Source organism: Sapajus apella, unplaced genomic scaffold (assembly GCF_009761245.1).
Source record: "Sapajus apella isolate SASKATOON/1434 unplaced genomic scaffold, GSC_monkey_1.0 scaffold108, whole genome shotgun sequence".
In the NCBI taxonomy this organism is placed as follows: domain Eukaryota; kingdom Metazoa; phylum Chordata; class Mammalia; order Primates; family Cebidae; genus Sapajus; species Sapajus apella.
Window position 1 is genome coordinate 5,667,249 of NW_022437048.1, and position 17,123 is coordinate 5,684,371.

At 41.2% G+C, this 17,123-nt stretch overlaps 1 protein-coding gene across 1 annotated transcript in view; it reads left to right on the plus strand.

The window, feature by feature from the left end:
- Positions 1 to 1,774: 1,774 nt before the first annotated feature.
- Positions 1,775 to 17,123, plus strand: part of DCK (deoxycytidine kinase) — a 33,851-nt gene continuing 18,502 nt past the window's right edge. The window contains exons 1-2 of the mRNA XM_032259356.1: positions 1,775 to 3,978; positions 8,853 to 8,968. Of these exons, the coding sequence (XP_032115247.1) occupies positions 3,888 to 3,978; positions 8,853 to 8,968 (207 nt within the window). The 5' untranslated portion in view covers positions 1,775 to 3,887. The remainder of the gene's footprint in view (positions 3,979 to 8,852; positions 8,969 to 17,123) is intronic.

The window sequence follows — 17,123 nt, forward strand, 5'->3', positions numbered from 1 at the left end:
AGAGGGAGTGGGGGTGCTTACTTAATATATATAGTATATGCACTGTATTTCTTTTTTAAAGTTTGGATTCTAAATTTTATTTTTGAGACAGTCTTTCTGTGTCACTCAGGCTGGTGTGCAGTGGTGTGATTATTGCTCACTAAAGCTAAAACTTTCCAGGCCCAAGCCATCCTCCCACCTCAGCCTTCTGAGTAGCTGGGACCTCAGGTGTGTGCCACCATAACCAGCTAATTTTTGTATTTTTTGTACTAGTTTCGCCATGTTTCCCTTGTTGGTCTTGAATTCCTTAGCTCAAGCAATCCACCCGCCGTAGCCTCCCAAAGGGCTGGGATTACAGGCGTGAGCCACTGCGCCCAGTTCCAAAGTTTTGAATTTCTTTTCTAGAAATTTTGAATTCTGAAACATCTGGCTGCCAGGGTTTTAGATAAGAGATTGTGGACCAAAAATCAAGATGTTTTGAAAAGCACTTTTCTCTGGTCTCTCCTTGTGTTACACACAGGTCATATAGGAAAATGAGAAATTATGCTGGACTTAATGCCAAAAAAGCTAGATTCTTTGCTTCCCCCATTTACTTTGTTGTTATTTGAGACAGGGTCTCACTGGAGTACGGTAGCATGATCTTAGCTCACTGCAGCCTCAACTCCTAGGCTTTGGTAATTCTCCCACCTCAGCCTCCCAAATAGCTGAGACTATAGGCGCCTGGCTAATTTTTCTATTTTTTTGTAGAGACAGAGTTTTACCATGTTGCCCAGGCTAGTCCCGCTCTGTTGCTAGGCTGGAGTGCAGTGGTGTGAATCTTGGTTCACTTCAACTTCTGCCTCCTGGGTCCCAGTGATTCTCCTGCCTCAGCCTCTTGAGTAGCTGGGACTATAGGCATGTGCCACCATGCCTGGCTAATTTTTGTATTTTTAGTAGAGATGGGGTTTCACCAGCTAATTTTTATATTTTTAGTAGAGATCTGGTTTCACCATGTTGGCCAGGATGGTCTTGATCTCTTGACCTCATGATCCCCCCACCTCAGCCTCCCAAAGTGCTGGGAGCCACTGCACCCGGCTCCACATTTGTATTTTCAAAGTATACTTTTGGCTTAGATGAACTCAAGTTCTCACAGCCAGAAACTGGCAGAGCTGGTGTTTGAAATCTTTAATTTTTCAGTGCTTAAACTCTTCATCCTTGTAAGATACCACTTCTTGTGTGGGTCGTTTTGTGAAAACCACACTTGGAGATTTCTACTCCTCAACCCCAAGCCTCTTTATGACACCTGTGGGAAACATGCTCAGTGCTGCATAGAAAAATCAACACTGAGACAAAGGATCTCTCAGCAAGGCAATTTTACTTTCTGCAGAAAGGATGCCCCTGTTAGCCATCTTGCCACAAGAGTACAACTAATAAAGGAAAGCAGACATATTTATCCCTTACACATTTGGAGTCATCTGATCTCTGTCGGTTGGAGCCAGACTTAACAATCTAAAACTGAACTCGATCAGCTAATAACTTAAAACTTTCTTGAAGAGGTAAAGGCAATGAAGAACAAAAGTAAAAGAGGAAATCCAAATAAGAAAGGGTCATAGGCTGTGAGCTGGGACATGCCTGTAAGCATGCCCAGCACAGATGTCTTGGTTAAAGTACAAGGACATAGAATGTACTATGTGCCTGTGAACGTGTCTAACAACTACATAAGATAGGGCTTAACAAAGAATTATTACCAAAAAGCAAGAAGGCTTTGAAGAAAGTCTTTAAAACAAACTATTATTTCTAACACTTATGATTTATTCTTTAACAAGAAAGGAAACTTTGAAGAGGAGCTTTTCTACTTCCCACAACGTCCATGCAGGACTTCAGCTCTGCTTTCCTGTTGAAGGTCTCAGAGACTTGCCTTGCCTTCCTCCTCTTGGTAGCTGTCAGTACTCTTACCATTTCATGAGTTTTCCCCCAAGCTTGGCTGTGGAATGTGATATGTAGTAGTTTCACCAGCACCTTTCTCCCAGCTTCCTTGCTGTACCTGATTCAGGCATTTTCCATTTCTAGGATCTTGCTGTTAATCACTATGGGAGTAAGTAAAAGTAATATATACAAAATAAATGCATAATGGAATAATATAGGGTAGTTACAAATAATGATTCTTGCTGTTTCATCCTGAAAATGTGATCCTTAATGAGTCACATTTTAATTTCTGCTTTTTATTTCTGAGAATGGAGTCACCATTTTCCCCCTTCTGGCTACACATTTAGATGCATTTCAGATCTGATGATGGTTGCAATGTAAAAAAGAATAGCAAGGCCTTTGGTTTCTGTAGACAGTTTGGACAAGATAACTTCCAGAGTGGGTAATGTCCAGTTTATTAGTGTTACTGGATGGGAAGTCTCAACTCTTGAGTTGTCTAGGTTCTTGGCGTGTTGAACGAAGAATTGAACAAAACGTAGAAACAAAGTAACAAAAGCACAAATTTATTGAAGCAAGCAAGTGCCTCAAGAGTCCCAAGTGCAATTCTTAAGCTTTACTAGGCTAAAAGAATTTGGTAAACCTCTAGGTGCCCTTTATAGTCTGCTACTTGGTTACACCCTATGAAGGATTGGCCTGCGACCAATGAGAGGCTGAAATGGACATGGCCGAGGCCAGTCAGAGGTTGATGTTGAAACTTCTGCCTTGTGAAATCACAGGAGTGAAGGTGTGGCCTGTATCCTTCCTAGTCTTGCCTAGAACTGGCTGCATCTGCTGTTCTTTTGCTTATGCCTTAACCCTTGGTTACCCCAATTCCCTGTTCTCCTGCCTCATTAGGTCTTTACCCTGACTAAAAATGCACTCATCTAGCTGGGACAAACCAATCCTACACTGCATTTGTCCCAGCTACATGAGTCTTCTGGCAGAGTACATGGCACAGAAGTAGGCATTCAAAAATTAGGCATACAGTTCATTTTGTTACCTATGTGCCAGGTGTTGGGCAGGCTAAGTCAATTAACAGCTGAACAGAAACCCACCTACCCAACGTGCTAACTTCTACACAGCATGGTCGTGTATCCAAATCAAATGGAAAGGGGGTGGGAGATCTGGAAAGGGTTCTCGTGGGAGGCATCTGACTACCTAAATTCCTATCCCAGTTTCACTTACTGACACTTGGAACAAGCAGCCTCTCAGTGCCTGTATTCCCACTGTAGGTAAATGGGCTAATGACGGTATCTCTGGCACTAGACTTAATTAATGAAAAGCGCATAGAAGAGAGCCTGGCTCACAGTAAGTGGACAGTGCGTTTCCCGAGGACAGCACTTCGCCTGATGTTCATCTTCTAGGCTGAGAAGCCAGGGTAAATCCATTTGATTTTCCTATCACACAGTGCCTCTCCCCTGATGAGTTCAAACCTTTAGGTCCATCCAGTTCTGTCCAGACGCGATGTTCATCTCCAACAGGCCCACTGGAGACGCGAGTTTTCCAAAGCCTGGCATGGCCCACTGCAGGTAACGCCCTCAGGCCTCTGGCGTCCATCCTTCCTCCCTACGCGACTCCCGAACCTCTTCCGCGCCCCGCTCGGGCGCCAGGCGGCAGTGGTAGAGTCGCACCGCCTCACGCGCAGCCCCGCCCCGGCCTCCACGTGACCTGGCCGGCTGAGCGCGCACACGGGGGCCCGCGCTGGAGGCGGGCGAGGGCCGACCGGCCAGCCAGGGGTCTCGGGCTTGGGAAGGGCGGGGCCACGCCACAGGCCCGCCCCCATCATCAGCTGCCTACGCGCGCCAAAGTCAAACCTCCACACCCGCCGGCGGGCCGGTGAGCTCACTAGAGGACCGGGCAAGTCAGGATCTGTCTCAGCGGCGCCGCGAGCCCCAGCGCGCGCATCTGTGGCTGCCCCCCTGGTCTCTCTGCCCGACTTACTCCAGGCCGACACAAGACTAGGAATGGCCACCCCGCCCAAGAGAAGCTGCCCGTCTCTCTCAGCCAGCTCTCAGGGGACGCGCATCAAGAAAATCTCCATCGAAGGGAACATCGGTAAGGAACTTCCGGAAATGTGGGACCTAAGGCTGGGGCGTCGCGGCAGGGGCTGCAGCTTGCCTTCCCTTCTCTGCAGCTCCTTGGCTTTCCCTCCAGCCTGGCCTTGTGGACGCTGCCTCGGCTTCCTTTCCCACCCACAGCATCCTCCCCTTGCCTCCTGCGCCGCGGGGTGACTGCGGTCACAGGGCTCAGACTGGGCGCCAGGCCTGCAGTCTGAGGCGCGCTTTGAGCTTCCGCGCCCTCTTTGTTGGGAACTCGCAAAGGGAATCGGGGAAAAGGGTATCAGATATCTGGAGGCGTAACTTACATTAAATTCATCATTTTTAGGTGAGGTTTGACAAACATTATGCCTTTAACTGTCGCCACGATCGAGATACAGAACATTTCCATCACCTCGAAAAGTTCCTGCTTGCTCCTTTGTAGTCAGCCCTCTACCCCCTTCCTATTCCCTGGCAACCACTGATTTGTTTTCTATCCCTGCAAGTGTTGCCTTTTCCAGAATGCCATCTAAATGGAATCATAGACTATATCGCCTTTTGTGTCTGGCGTCTTTCATTTAGCATAATGCTTTGGAAGTTCGTTCATGTTACTTGTGTCTATGGTTTGTTTCTTTTTATTGCTGAATAGTATTCCATTGCATGGATGTACCGTTGTTTATCCATTTTCTAGTTGTGGACCTCTGGGTTGTATACAGTTTTTCAGCTATATTATTAACGAAACATATAAACATTCGAGTACAAGGAAAGAGGCCTTTAATGATCTTAATAGCATGGATTTCCTCACCCCTTACTCCACATCCAAGTAAACACTGGATTATGATTCAAAGACCACTAATGTTCCTGTTAACTCAGATGGGGGACAGATTAGGCCATGCCTGCCATTTTGCAAGATGCACAGCAACTTTCGATTCTTTTGTATTTCCAACCACAGGAAACCTACTCCTGAAACTTCCTGTTTTGATAGATTTAAAAAAAATTGTTTAGCTCCAGGTTGGGTGCTGGTCACTCATGCATACAGCAAATGCTTTAAAATTCTTACCACATTCAAAGCACTGTACTTTCTTGAGAAAGGCAAGGAAAGCAGATGCTTTAAGCATTCAAATGAATAGAAAAAAATGCATTCTCAAAGAAGACTTTCTTATTTCATTGCTCCAGAATTAAGGCACCAGTAGAGACCATATAATATACTTAGCAATTTAAGTTATTTGAGGGTGCATGTTCACTAGTATGGAATCCTTCACAGCTGCTTACTGGATAAAGAAGAACATATATAAAGGCTGGAGAAAGTAGCTGAACAAAGCCATCTGAAAGGTAAATTTGAGACGGGGCATGGTGACTCATACTTGTAGTCCCAGGATTTTGGGAGGCTTAGGCAAGAGGATGTCTTGAGTCCTGGAGCTCGAGACCAGCCTGGGCAATGTAGTGAGCCCTCATTAAAAAAAAATTAAAAAGTTGCTTCATGTGCTGGTGTGTGCCTGTGGTCCCAGCTACTCCAGAGCCTGAGGCAGGAGGATTGCTTGAGCCCAGAGGTCAAGGCCACAGTGAGTCATGATCACGTTACTGCACTCCAGCCTGGGTGACAGAACAAGACTGTGTTAAAAACACAAAAACAAAACAAAAAAGGAAATTTGAATGAATAACTCCTCAGAGCAATACCACAGTACATTCATCTTGTTTCTCTCTCTCAAATCCAGTTAGATAACATCATATTTAGGAATCTGCTTTCCCCAAAGCATCTTTAATCTTCTCAGCACCTGAAATAATTTTCTAATATATCATCCCATCTCCAGTTTCTCTTAACTACTTCTGGAGCAGTCTTTTTGTATGCAGATGTTTTTGTGTTATCCCCAGCTTAAACTTATTCACTGATTTCCCCATTACCTACACTGAAAGGAATTGCTAACTGATAGCCTGCAGTTGCACAATATTGACAGGCACAGGTTGAAAAAACATTTTAGTGCCCGGTGGCTCAAGTTTATAATTCCAGTGCTTTGGGAGGCTGAGGTGGGAGGATTGCTTGAGACCAGCGTGGCAACATAGTGAGAACTGTCCTCTAAGAAAAATAAAAATAAAAAAATTAGACCAGGCGTGGTGGATCATGCATGTAGTTCCAGCTACTCAGGAGGTTGACGCTAATGTGGGAGGATCGCTTGAGTCTGGGATGGAGAAGTTGCAGTGAGCCGAGATGGCACCACTGCACTCCAGCCTCTTGACAGAAAAAAAAAAAAGGCCAGATGTGGTAGCATGCACCTTTAGTCCTAGCTACTCAGGAGGCCGAAGTGGGGGATCTCTTGAGACCTGTAATTTGAGGCTGCCGTGAGCTGTGGTTGTGCCACTGCACTACAGCCTGGGCTACAGAGTGTTTTCTTTAGACACAGAGTGTTTTGTTCATGTCCCCTTCGCCTTATTTGCCAGATCCAAATAAGCTATAAATGCACAAATTATTAATTTGTGCTATTTTTCTTCTTGCCCTCTGCGGTTTGGTCTGTTTCAGCATCACAGGGACAACGAATTAAATTCGTTGCTAACTTGAAAACTTTTTGAGATTTCCCATAAACACCTAGATTCTTGGCTTCTTTTGAAAAATCTGAAGATCTGTTAACACTGGGCCTGCATTTCTGTATGACAGCATTGGTGTTTAGATGGAGCATGTTCCTTGCCATTTTTCATCTCCCTGACACTGAGATTTTGTTAGTTGCTGTTTATTATTGGTCTTGCACTTTTGTTCATGTCCCCTTCACCTTATTTGCCAGATCTAAATAAGCTATAAATGCTTATATGATTATTAAGCTGTGTGTACACAGTCATCACAAACATGAAAGCAGCATGGATACAACCCAGTGATGCTAAAAGGAGAAACAGTGTGAACAAAGCATGATTTTGGTAACCACAACAGTTGTTGATCCAAGGACAGTGATGGACCATCTTCATCACACATCTGTTACACTTTCTGCGGTGATGTGAATGTAGTGCCTTGTATGCTTGGCAGACTTTACAATACTGGAGATATGGGTATCCTGAGAAATTTCCAGTTTCCACCCCAGAGGGACGAAGCCCGGACCGACAAACATGGCATTGAAGTAATTATAAAGAATCATGACAGTCTAATGTATCAACATGATGAAATTCAGACTTCCTCCAGTTGTATGTAGGGGCCATTACCACAATCCAGAGTCAGTCATGGCCATTGTACAACATATTGCTATAACATTAAGGGCTATGATGGGCCCCCAGTGACACAGTCTCTTTAATTCTTGGAGATTTTCAAATTTGATAACTGAACAGAATGTACCCATTTTGGCAAGGAAGAATACCTTCCTACTTTTAAAGAATTATAGATTTCCTTTTTCTGTGCACACATTTCCATGTGCCACAAGTCCATGTGTGTTCTTTATCTGTCATTCCTTCAAGCTGTTAATTCTTAACGCAGATTACACCATTTTCACTGTCAGGTACCCAAAGCTCTTTATCTTAACTAGGAGAATCCAGTACCTTGGTCTGAAACCCAACCTCAGCCACACTGAGAGTTCGCTTCTCAGCCATTGCGTATCTGGGGCGGCCTGGGCTCACCCGGAACAGATTTTTTCCTCTTTGGATGACTTGATCGTGGGCACCTCAGTCCAGGACAAGCAGACAGCAAACCCTGGCCGCGAGAGGCTGGAGTGTGGGACCTGCTATGACCCATGTGCGACCCATGTTCCTCTCTGCCAGCGCCCTTGCCTCGACGCTCCCGCTCAGGCCCCCTTCTCCATTTCCAATTAGCTTATTTTCTAGCTCCCACTTTTCCCCCAAAAGTTAAGGAACTAGATGTTAGTCTAATTGGGAACTCCAGCTATTATTACTCTGCTTGAACTAAATGTAATCATTATTACTCAGACTTTTTAAGTATGAACTCATGAACTTTTTCTTCTTGTAAGCAGTGTCAGAAGAAAGTTGAATGCTCTGGCCCTAAGTGCTTTCAGACTCGAGTGGATGCCCGATTTTTAAATGTGTTCCTTGGGTGCTCTTTCTGAACATCATGTTCCCTTTCCCTCTTCCATCTAGTTCAGTGAATGTGAACTATATGCTTCCACTTTCACTTAGCATTCTTCTAAGTGCCTTAAAGTCCCTAAGCTTACACTCTCCATACTAAATTTTGGTGGCCAGTATTTTTCCCATGACTAAATCTAATAGTCATCCAGTTTATCCTTAAAAGTTTTTCTCCTCTATTCTGGAGACAATTGACTGTGCTTTTCTTCTAAACTGTCTCCCTGTGTCACCTTTTTATTTACTGCCTCCTTCCCTTTCTTTTTCTCTGTGTGTGATTCTTTAAAGTTCTTCTAGTTTTTTCTTCTTTTCTATTGCCCTATCTAATGTCCTAGATTTGAATATAGTTCTGCAAGTCAAAGGTAAGTTCTTTTTACTCTCTGTAGATCTAATTTATAAGGAAGAGGAAGCTTTGCTTGTAAGTATATTGAAGTTATTTATATGTTCATCTGTGTGTGTGTGTGTGTGTGTGTTTGTGTGTGTGCACACACAGAGAGAGAAAGATAGAAAACATTATGCTAACCAGAGATGTCTAATGTAACCACATTTGGTGACTTCAGATATAAAGGGTGTGGTGGCCATTAGGAGTATTGCTTCTAGATCAAGACTGTCCCTACTATTAAATATAATGTATTATTAAAGTGAACATAATAACAAACAAATGTGCATAATGAAATTGGTCAGGGAGCCTTTTAATTTTCATTTAAAGAAATATAAAGTTTAGAAAATGGAATGTTTTCGGTTTTTTGTGTTGCTTGCTATTGTAACTCTTGCAAAAGCTGATGATTATTTGATGTCTTTTTTTCCTGACAATTTTTCTTCCTCATTTTATCTTTCTTACAACAGCTTCAGGGAAGTCAACATTTGTAAATATCCTGAAAAAAGTGTGTGAAGATTGGGAAGTGGTTCCTGAACCTGTTGCTAAATGGTGCAGTGTCCATAGTACTCAAGATGAATTTGAGGTATGAAAATAAAATTTAAGTAGATAAAATCCTTTTGGTTTAGAGGAGCAGTAGTACTTAATCTCTTGGCTTTTTTTTTCTTCTTTTTCAATAAAACTTTCAAATCTAGCTTTAGGTCTATATCTTCGTCTAGGCGGTAGTTACATGGATGAATATACAGTTGGCTCTCCATATCCATGGGTTTTGGATCTGGGGATTCAGCCAATCATGAATAGAAAATATTTAGAAAAAAATAATAATACAAAAGTAAAAAATAATACAGCTTACTGTTTATGTAGCATTTACATTGAATTAAGTATTATAAGCAATCTAGAGATGATTTATACTATTGGGGAGGATGTGCATAGGTTATATGCAGTTACTACACCATTTTACATAAAGGACTTGAGCATCTGTGGATGTTGGTATCTGTGTGGATCCTGGAATCAATTCTTGAGGATACTGAGGGGAGCTGTATGTATAAACATTCATTGAGGCTGGGGGTGGTGGCTCATGCTTATAATCCCAGCATTTTGGGAGGCTGAGGCAGGCAGATCACTCAAGGTCAGGAGTTCAAGACCAGCCTTGCCAACATTGTGAAACCCCATCTCTAATAAAAATACAAAAATTAGCTGGACATGGTGGTGGACACCTGAATCCCACCTACTCGTAAGACTGACATAGGAGAATAGCTTGAACCCAGGCAGTGGAGGTTGCAGTGAGCTGAGATGGTGCCACTGTGTTCCCAGCCTGGGTGGTAGAATGAGACTGTCTCAAAAGAAAAAATGAAAGAAAACAAAATTTATTGAGCTAGCATTCAAGATTTATGCACTTTAAATAAAGTATAAATTTTTTTTCATAAAAATTTTGTTTTTTAAATTATACTTTAAATTTTGGGATACATATGCAGCACATGCAGGTTTGTTACAGAGGTATACATGTGCCATGGTGGTTTGCTGCACCCATCAACACATCATCTACATTAGGTATTCCTCCTAATGCTATCTCTCCCCTTGCTTCTCACCCCTGGACAGGCCCTAGTGTGTGATGTTTCCCTACTTGTGCCCATATGTTCTCATTGTTCAACTCCCACTTATGAGTGAGAACATGCAGTGTTTGGTTTTCTGTTCCTGTGTTAGTTTGCTGAGAATGATGGTTTCCAGCTTCATACACGTCCCTGCAAAGGACATGAACTCATTTTTTATAGCTGCATAGTATTTGATGGTGTATATGTGTTACATTTTCTTTATCTAGTCTATCTTCGATGGGCGTTTGGGTTGGTTCCAGGTCTTTGTTATTATGAGCAGTGCTGCAATAAACATACGTGTGCATGTGTCTTTATAGTAGAATGATTTATAATCCTTTGGGTAGATACCCAATAATGGGATTGCTGGGTCAAATGGTATTTCTAGTTTTAGATCCTTGAGGAATCACCACACTGTCTTTCTAATGGTTGAACTAATTTACACTCCCACCAACAGTGTAAAAGCTCTCCTATTTCCCCACATCCTCTCCAGCACCTGTTGTTTCCTGAATTTTTATTGATCACCGTTCTAATTGGCATGAGATAATATCTCATTGTGGTTTTGATCTGCATTTCTCTAATGACCAGTGATGATGAGTTTTTTCCATATGTTTCTTGGCCACATAAATGTCTTATTTTGCAAAGTGACTGTTCATATCTTTTGGCCACTTTTTGATGGGATTGTTTTTTTCTTGTAAAGTTGTTTAAATTCCTTGTAGATTCTAGATATTAGCCCTTTGTCAGATGGTTAGATTGCAAAAATTTTCTCCCATTCTATAGGTTGCCTGTTCACTCTGATGGTAGTTTCTTTTGCTATGCAGAACTCTTTAGTTTAATTAGATCCCATTTGTCAATTTTGGCTTTTGTTGCCGTTGCTTTTGGAGTTTTAGTCATGAGGTCTTTGCCCATGCCTGTGTCCTAAATGGTATTGCCTAGGTTTTCTTCTAGAATTTTTATGGTTTTAGGTCTTACATTTAAATCTTCAATCTGTCTTGAGTTAATTTTTGTATAAGGTGTAAGGAGTTTCAGTTTTCTGCATATGGCTAGTCAGTTTTCCCAACAGCATTTATTAAATAGGGAATTCTTTCCCCATTGCTTGTTTTTGTCAGGTTTGTCAAAGATCAGATGCTTGTAGATGTGTGGTGTTACTTCTTAGGCTTCTGCTCTGTTCCATTGGTCTATATATCTGTTTAGGTACCAGTACCATGCTGTTTTGGTTACTTTAGCCTTGTAGTATAGTTTGAAGTCAGGTAGTGTGATGCCTCTGGCTTTGTTCTTTTTGCTTAGGATTGTCTTGGCTATACGGACTCTATTTTGCTTCCACATGAAATTTAACGTAGTTTTTTCTAATTCTGTGAAGAGAGTCAATGGTAGTTTGATGGGGAATAGCATTGAATCTATAAATTACTTTGGGCAGTATGGTCATTTTTATGGTATTGATTCTTCCTTTCCATGAGCATGGAATGTTCTTATGTCTGTTTATGTCCTCTCTTATTTCCTTGAGCAGTGGTTTATAGTTCTCCTTGAAGAGGTCCTTCACATCCCTTGGAAGTTATATTCCTAGGTATTGTATTCTCTTTGTAGCAATTGTGAATGGGAGTTCACTCATGATTTGGATCTCTGTCTATTATTGGTGTATAGGAATGCTTGTGATTTTTGCACATTGATTTTGTATCCTGAGGCTTTACAGAAGTTGCTTATCAGCACAAGGAGCTTTTGGACTGAGAGGATGGGTTTTCTAAATATACGAACATGTTATCTGCAAATAGGGATGATTTGACATCCTCTCTTCCTATTTGAATATCCTTTATTTCTTTCCCCTGCCTAATTGCCTGGGCCAGAACTTCTAATACTTTGTTGAATAGGAGTGGTGAGAGAGGGCACCCTTGTCTTGTGCTAGTTTTCAAAGGGAATGCTTCCAGCCTTTGCCCATTCAGTATGATATTGGCTGTGGGTTTTTCATGAATAGCTCTTATTATTTTGAGATACGTTCCATCAATACCTAGATTATTGAATGATTTTAGCATGAAGCGGTGTTAAATTTTATCGAAGGCCTTTTCTGCCTCTATTGAGATAATCATGTGGTTTTTATCATTGGTTCTGTTTATGTGATGGATTACGTTTATCGATTTGCGTATGTTGAGCCAGTCTTGCATCCCAGGGATGAAGCCCAGTTGATCGTGGTGGATAAGCTTTTTCACGTGCTGCTGGATTCGGTTTACCAGTATTTTATTGAGGATTTTCACATCGATATTCATCAGCAATATTGGCCTGAAATTTTCTTTTTTAGTTGTGTCTGCTAGGTTTTGGTATCAGGATGACGCTGGCCTTATAAAATGAGTTAGGGAGGATTCCCTTTTTTTCTATTGTTTGGAATAGTTTCAGAAGGAGTGGTAGCAGCTCCTCTTTGTACCTCTGGTAGAATTCAGCTGTGAATCCTTCTGGTCCTGGGCTTTTTTTGGTTGGTAGGCTATTACTGCCTCAATTTCAGAACTTGTTTTTGATCTATTCAGGGATTCAACTTCTTTCCGGTTTAGTCTTGTAGGGTATATGTGTCCAGGAATTAATTTATCCATTTCATCTAGATTTTCTAGTTTATTTGCATAGAGGTATTTATAGTATTCTCTGATGGTAGTTTGTGTATCTGTTGGCTCAGTGGTGATCCTTAATCATTTTTTCTTGTGTCTATTTGATTCTCTCTTCTTTATTAGTCTGGCTAGTGGTCTACCCATTTTGTTAATCTTTTCAAAAAACCAGCTCCTGGATTCACTGATTTTTTTAAAGGGTTTTTCATGTCTTTATCTCCTTCAGTTCTGCTCTGATCTTACTTATTTTTTTGCCTTCTGCTAGCTTTTGAATTTGTTTGCTCTTGCTTTTCTAGTTCTTTTAATGTGATGTCAGGGTGTCGATTTTAGATCTTTCCCACTTTCTCCTGTGGACATTTAGTGCTGTAAAATGCCCTCTAAAAACTGCTTTAGCTATTTCCTAGAGATTATGGTAAGTTCTGTCTTTGTTCTCATTGCTTTCAAAGAACTTTTTTTATTTCTGCCGTAATTTTGGTACTTACCCAGTAGTGATTTGGGAGCAGGTTGTTCAGTTTCCATGTAGTTGTGTGGTTTTGAGTGAGTTTCTTAATCCTGAGTTCTAATTTGATTGCACTGTAATCTGAGAGACTGTTACGATTTCCGTTCTTTTGCATTTGCTGAGGAGTGTTTTACTTCCAATTTTGTGGTCAGTTTTAGAATAAGTGCTATGTGTTGCTGAGAAGAGTGTATATTCTGTTGATTTGGGGTGGAGAATTCTGTAGATGTCCACTAGGTCTTCTTGGTCCAGAGCTGAGTTCAAGTCCTAAATGTCTTTGTTAATTTTCTGTTCGGTTGATCTGACTAATATTGACAATAGGGTGTTAAAGTCTCCCACTGTTACTGTGTGGGAGTCTATGTCTCTTTGTAGGTCTCTGAGAACTTACTTTATGAATCTGTGTGCTCCTGTATTGGGTGCATATATATTTAGGATAATTCATTCTTCTTGTTGTGTTGATCCTATTACCATTATGTTATGCCCTTCTTTGTCTTTTTTGATCTTTGTTGGTTTAAAGTCTGTTTTATCAGAGACTAGGATTGTAACCCCTGCTTTTTTTTGCTTTCTATTTGCTTGCTTCCTCTATCCCTTTATTTTGAGCCAATGTTTGTCTTTGTGTGTGAGATAGGCACAATTCCTTACTACTTCTCTTGGCTAGGGGAGGGAGTTCCCGCACCCCTTGCACTTCCCAGGTGAGACAACGCCACACTCTGCTTCTGTTCACCCTCCATGGGCTGCACCACTGTCTAACCAGTCCCAGTGAGAAGAGTCAGGTACCTCAGTTGGAAATGCAGAAATCACCCGCCTTCTGCATTGGTCTTGCTGGGAGCTGCAGACAGGAGCTGTTCCTATTTAGCTGTCTTGCCCAGGAATCTAAAAGTTTTTAAAAAGTTAAATAATTAAAGTTTTAGACACTCTAATAGCAAGTTAAATTCCTTCAGTGTCTCTTCACATTTTGTTTAAAAACAAGCAAACAAGAAAAACCAAAAGGACTATTCAATAACTGAGTTTTACCTTTCAAGCCTTTTATTATTTATCTTTTGTCATTTATCTTTTCTGTTGGTATAAGGAATTCTGGGAATAATAGTTGAATATATAAAATGTAAATCACATATGCAAAGAGGAATCACTAGCCAGATATTCCATAGACTTGGAGGATACATGGTTTTGAATAACCATAAATATTTTTTCATACACCTTCTATTTGCCAGGCATAACCAACTTTAGACATAGGGCCTAATTCAGTGTACCCCAATCCTTACAAAATACAGGACTAAATCTTAAAGGGACTTTCTTCCCATTTAGACCCCATTTTCTTAAGAAATTGATGTTTTACGAAATAAGAGAGGATACAAATAGAAAAACATTCAATTCTCATGGTTAGGAAGAATCAATATGTTGAAAATGGCCATACTGCCTGAAGTAATTTATAGATTCAGTGCTATCCCCATTAAGCTACCTATGACCCTCTTCACAGAACTGGAAAAAAACACCTTAAATTTCATATGGAACCAAAAGAGAGACCGCATAGCCAAGACAATTCTAAGCAAAAAGAACAAAGCTGGAGGCATCACACTACCTGACTTCAAACTATGCTACAAGGCTACAGTAATCAAAACAGCATGGTACTGGTACCAAAACAGAGATATAGACAAATGGAACAGAACAGAGGCCTCGGAGGCAACGCCACACATCTGCAACTGTCTGATCTCTGACAAACCTGACAAAAACAAGCAATGGGGAAAGCATTCCCTGTTTAATAAATGGTGTTGGGAAAACTGGCTAGCCACGTGCAGAAAGCAGAAACTGGACCCCTTTCTGACACCTTACACTAAAATTAACTCCAGATGGATTAAAGACTTAAACATAAGTCCTAACACCATAAAAACGCTAGAAGAAAACCTGGGCAAAACCATTCAGGACATAGGCATAGGCAAGGACTTCATGACTAAAACACCAAAAGCATTGGTAACAAAAGCCAAAATAGGCAAATGGGATCTAATTAAACTCCAGAGCTTCTGTACAACAAAAGGAACAATCATTAGAGTGAACTGGCAACCAACAGAATGGGAAAACAATTTTGCAATCTACCTATCTGACAAAGGGCTAATATCCAGAATCTACAAAGAACTAAAATAGATTTACAAGAAAAAAACAAACCCATTCAAAAGTGGGCAAAGGACATAAACAGACACTTTTCAATAGAAGACGTTTATGAGGCCAACAAACATATGAAAAAATGCTCACCATCACTGGTCATTAGGGAAATGCAAATCAAAACCACATTGAGATACCATCTCATGCCAGGTAGAATGGCAATCATTAAAACATCTGGAGACAACAGCTGCTGGAGAGGATGTGGAGAAATAGGAACACTTTTACACTGTTGGTGGGAGTGTAAATTGATTCAACCATTGTGGAAGACAGTGTGGTGATTCCTCAAGGACCTAGAAATGGAGGCTCCATTTGATCCAGCAATCCCATTGAGTATATATCCAAAGGATTATAAATCATTCTACTATAAAGATGCACACGTATGTTCATTGTGGCACTGTTTACAATACAAAGACCTGGAACCAACCCAAATGCCCATTGGTGATAGACTGGGCAAGGAAAATGTGGCACATATACACCATGGAATACTATGCAGCCATGAAAAGCGATGAGTTTGTGTCCTTCGTAGGGACATGGATGAACCTGGAAACCATCATTCTCAGCAAACTGACATAAGAACAGAAAATCAAACACCGCATGTTCTCACTCATAGGTGGGTGTTGAACAATGAGAACACATGGACACAGGGAGGGGAGCATCACACACTGGGATCTGTTGGGAGGGAATAGGAGAGGGACAGCAGCAGGTAGGGAGGTTGGGGAGGGATAAAATGGGGAGAAATGCCAGATATAGGTGATGAGGGGATGGAGGCTACAAGCCACATTGCCATGTATGTACCTATGCAACAATCCTGCATGTTCCGCACATGTACCCCAGATCCTAAAGTACTATATATATATATATATATATATAAAAGAAAAGAGAAGAAAAGAAATTGATGTTTTACAGATGAATTTTGGGGAAAGGCAGGGTTAGTCTACAGTAGAATTTTGAAGTAGGTAAATTTGTTTACGTATTTCCTTTTATTTTTTTGGTGGGGTCTTACTCTGTCGCCCAGACTGGAGTACAGTGGCATGATCTTGGCTCACTGCAACCTCCACCTCCCGGGTTGAAGTGATTCTCCTGCCTCAGCCTCCTGAGTAGCTGGGATTACAGGCACACGCCACCATGCCCAGATAATTTTTGTATTTTTAGTAGAGATGAAGTTTCACCATGTTGGTCAGACTGGTCTTGAACTCCTGACCTCCCAAAGTGCTGGGATTACTGGTGTGAGCCACCATGCCCAGCCTTATTGTTTCTTTTTTAAAACATTTTTTGACCTGTGATATATATGTAGAAAAGTTATGTGAAAGCTCATGTACAGTTTGAAGAACAGTTTTACATTTGACATCTTTATAACTATTATCCAGGTCAAGATATACAACATCATCATTCTAGAAGTCCCTGTTTGCCTTCTCTAATCACAGTATCTTCTTTTTTACGTTACTACTCTGCTAGGGGTAATCACTCCCAGTCTTTTGTGGTGATAATTTTCCTGCTTCCTAAAAATTGTTTGACCACGCATGAACATACCTCCAAGTGTAATTTAATTTTATCTGTTTTTGAATGTTATGTAAATGGAATTACATTGTTTACATTTTTTTCTCTGGCTTCTTTTACTTAATACATTGATGAAATTTGTCCATATTGTTACATGCAGTTATAGCTTGTTTATTTTCATTGCTATATAGTATTAAATTTTGTTTTTTAAAAATATTCTATTTTTGAGACAGGATTTCACTGTGTTGCCCAGGTAAAGTGCAGTGGTACAATTATGGCTCACTGCAGCCTCAGCCTCCCAAGGCTCAGGTGATCCTCCCTCCTCAGCCTCCTTAAGGAGCTAGGATCATAGGCAACTATGCCTGTGTGCCACCATGCTTGGCTAATTTTTGTATTTTTTATAGAGATGGGGTTTCA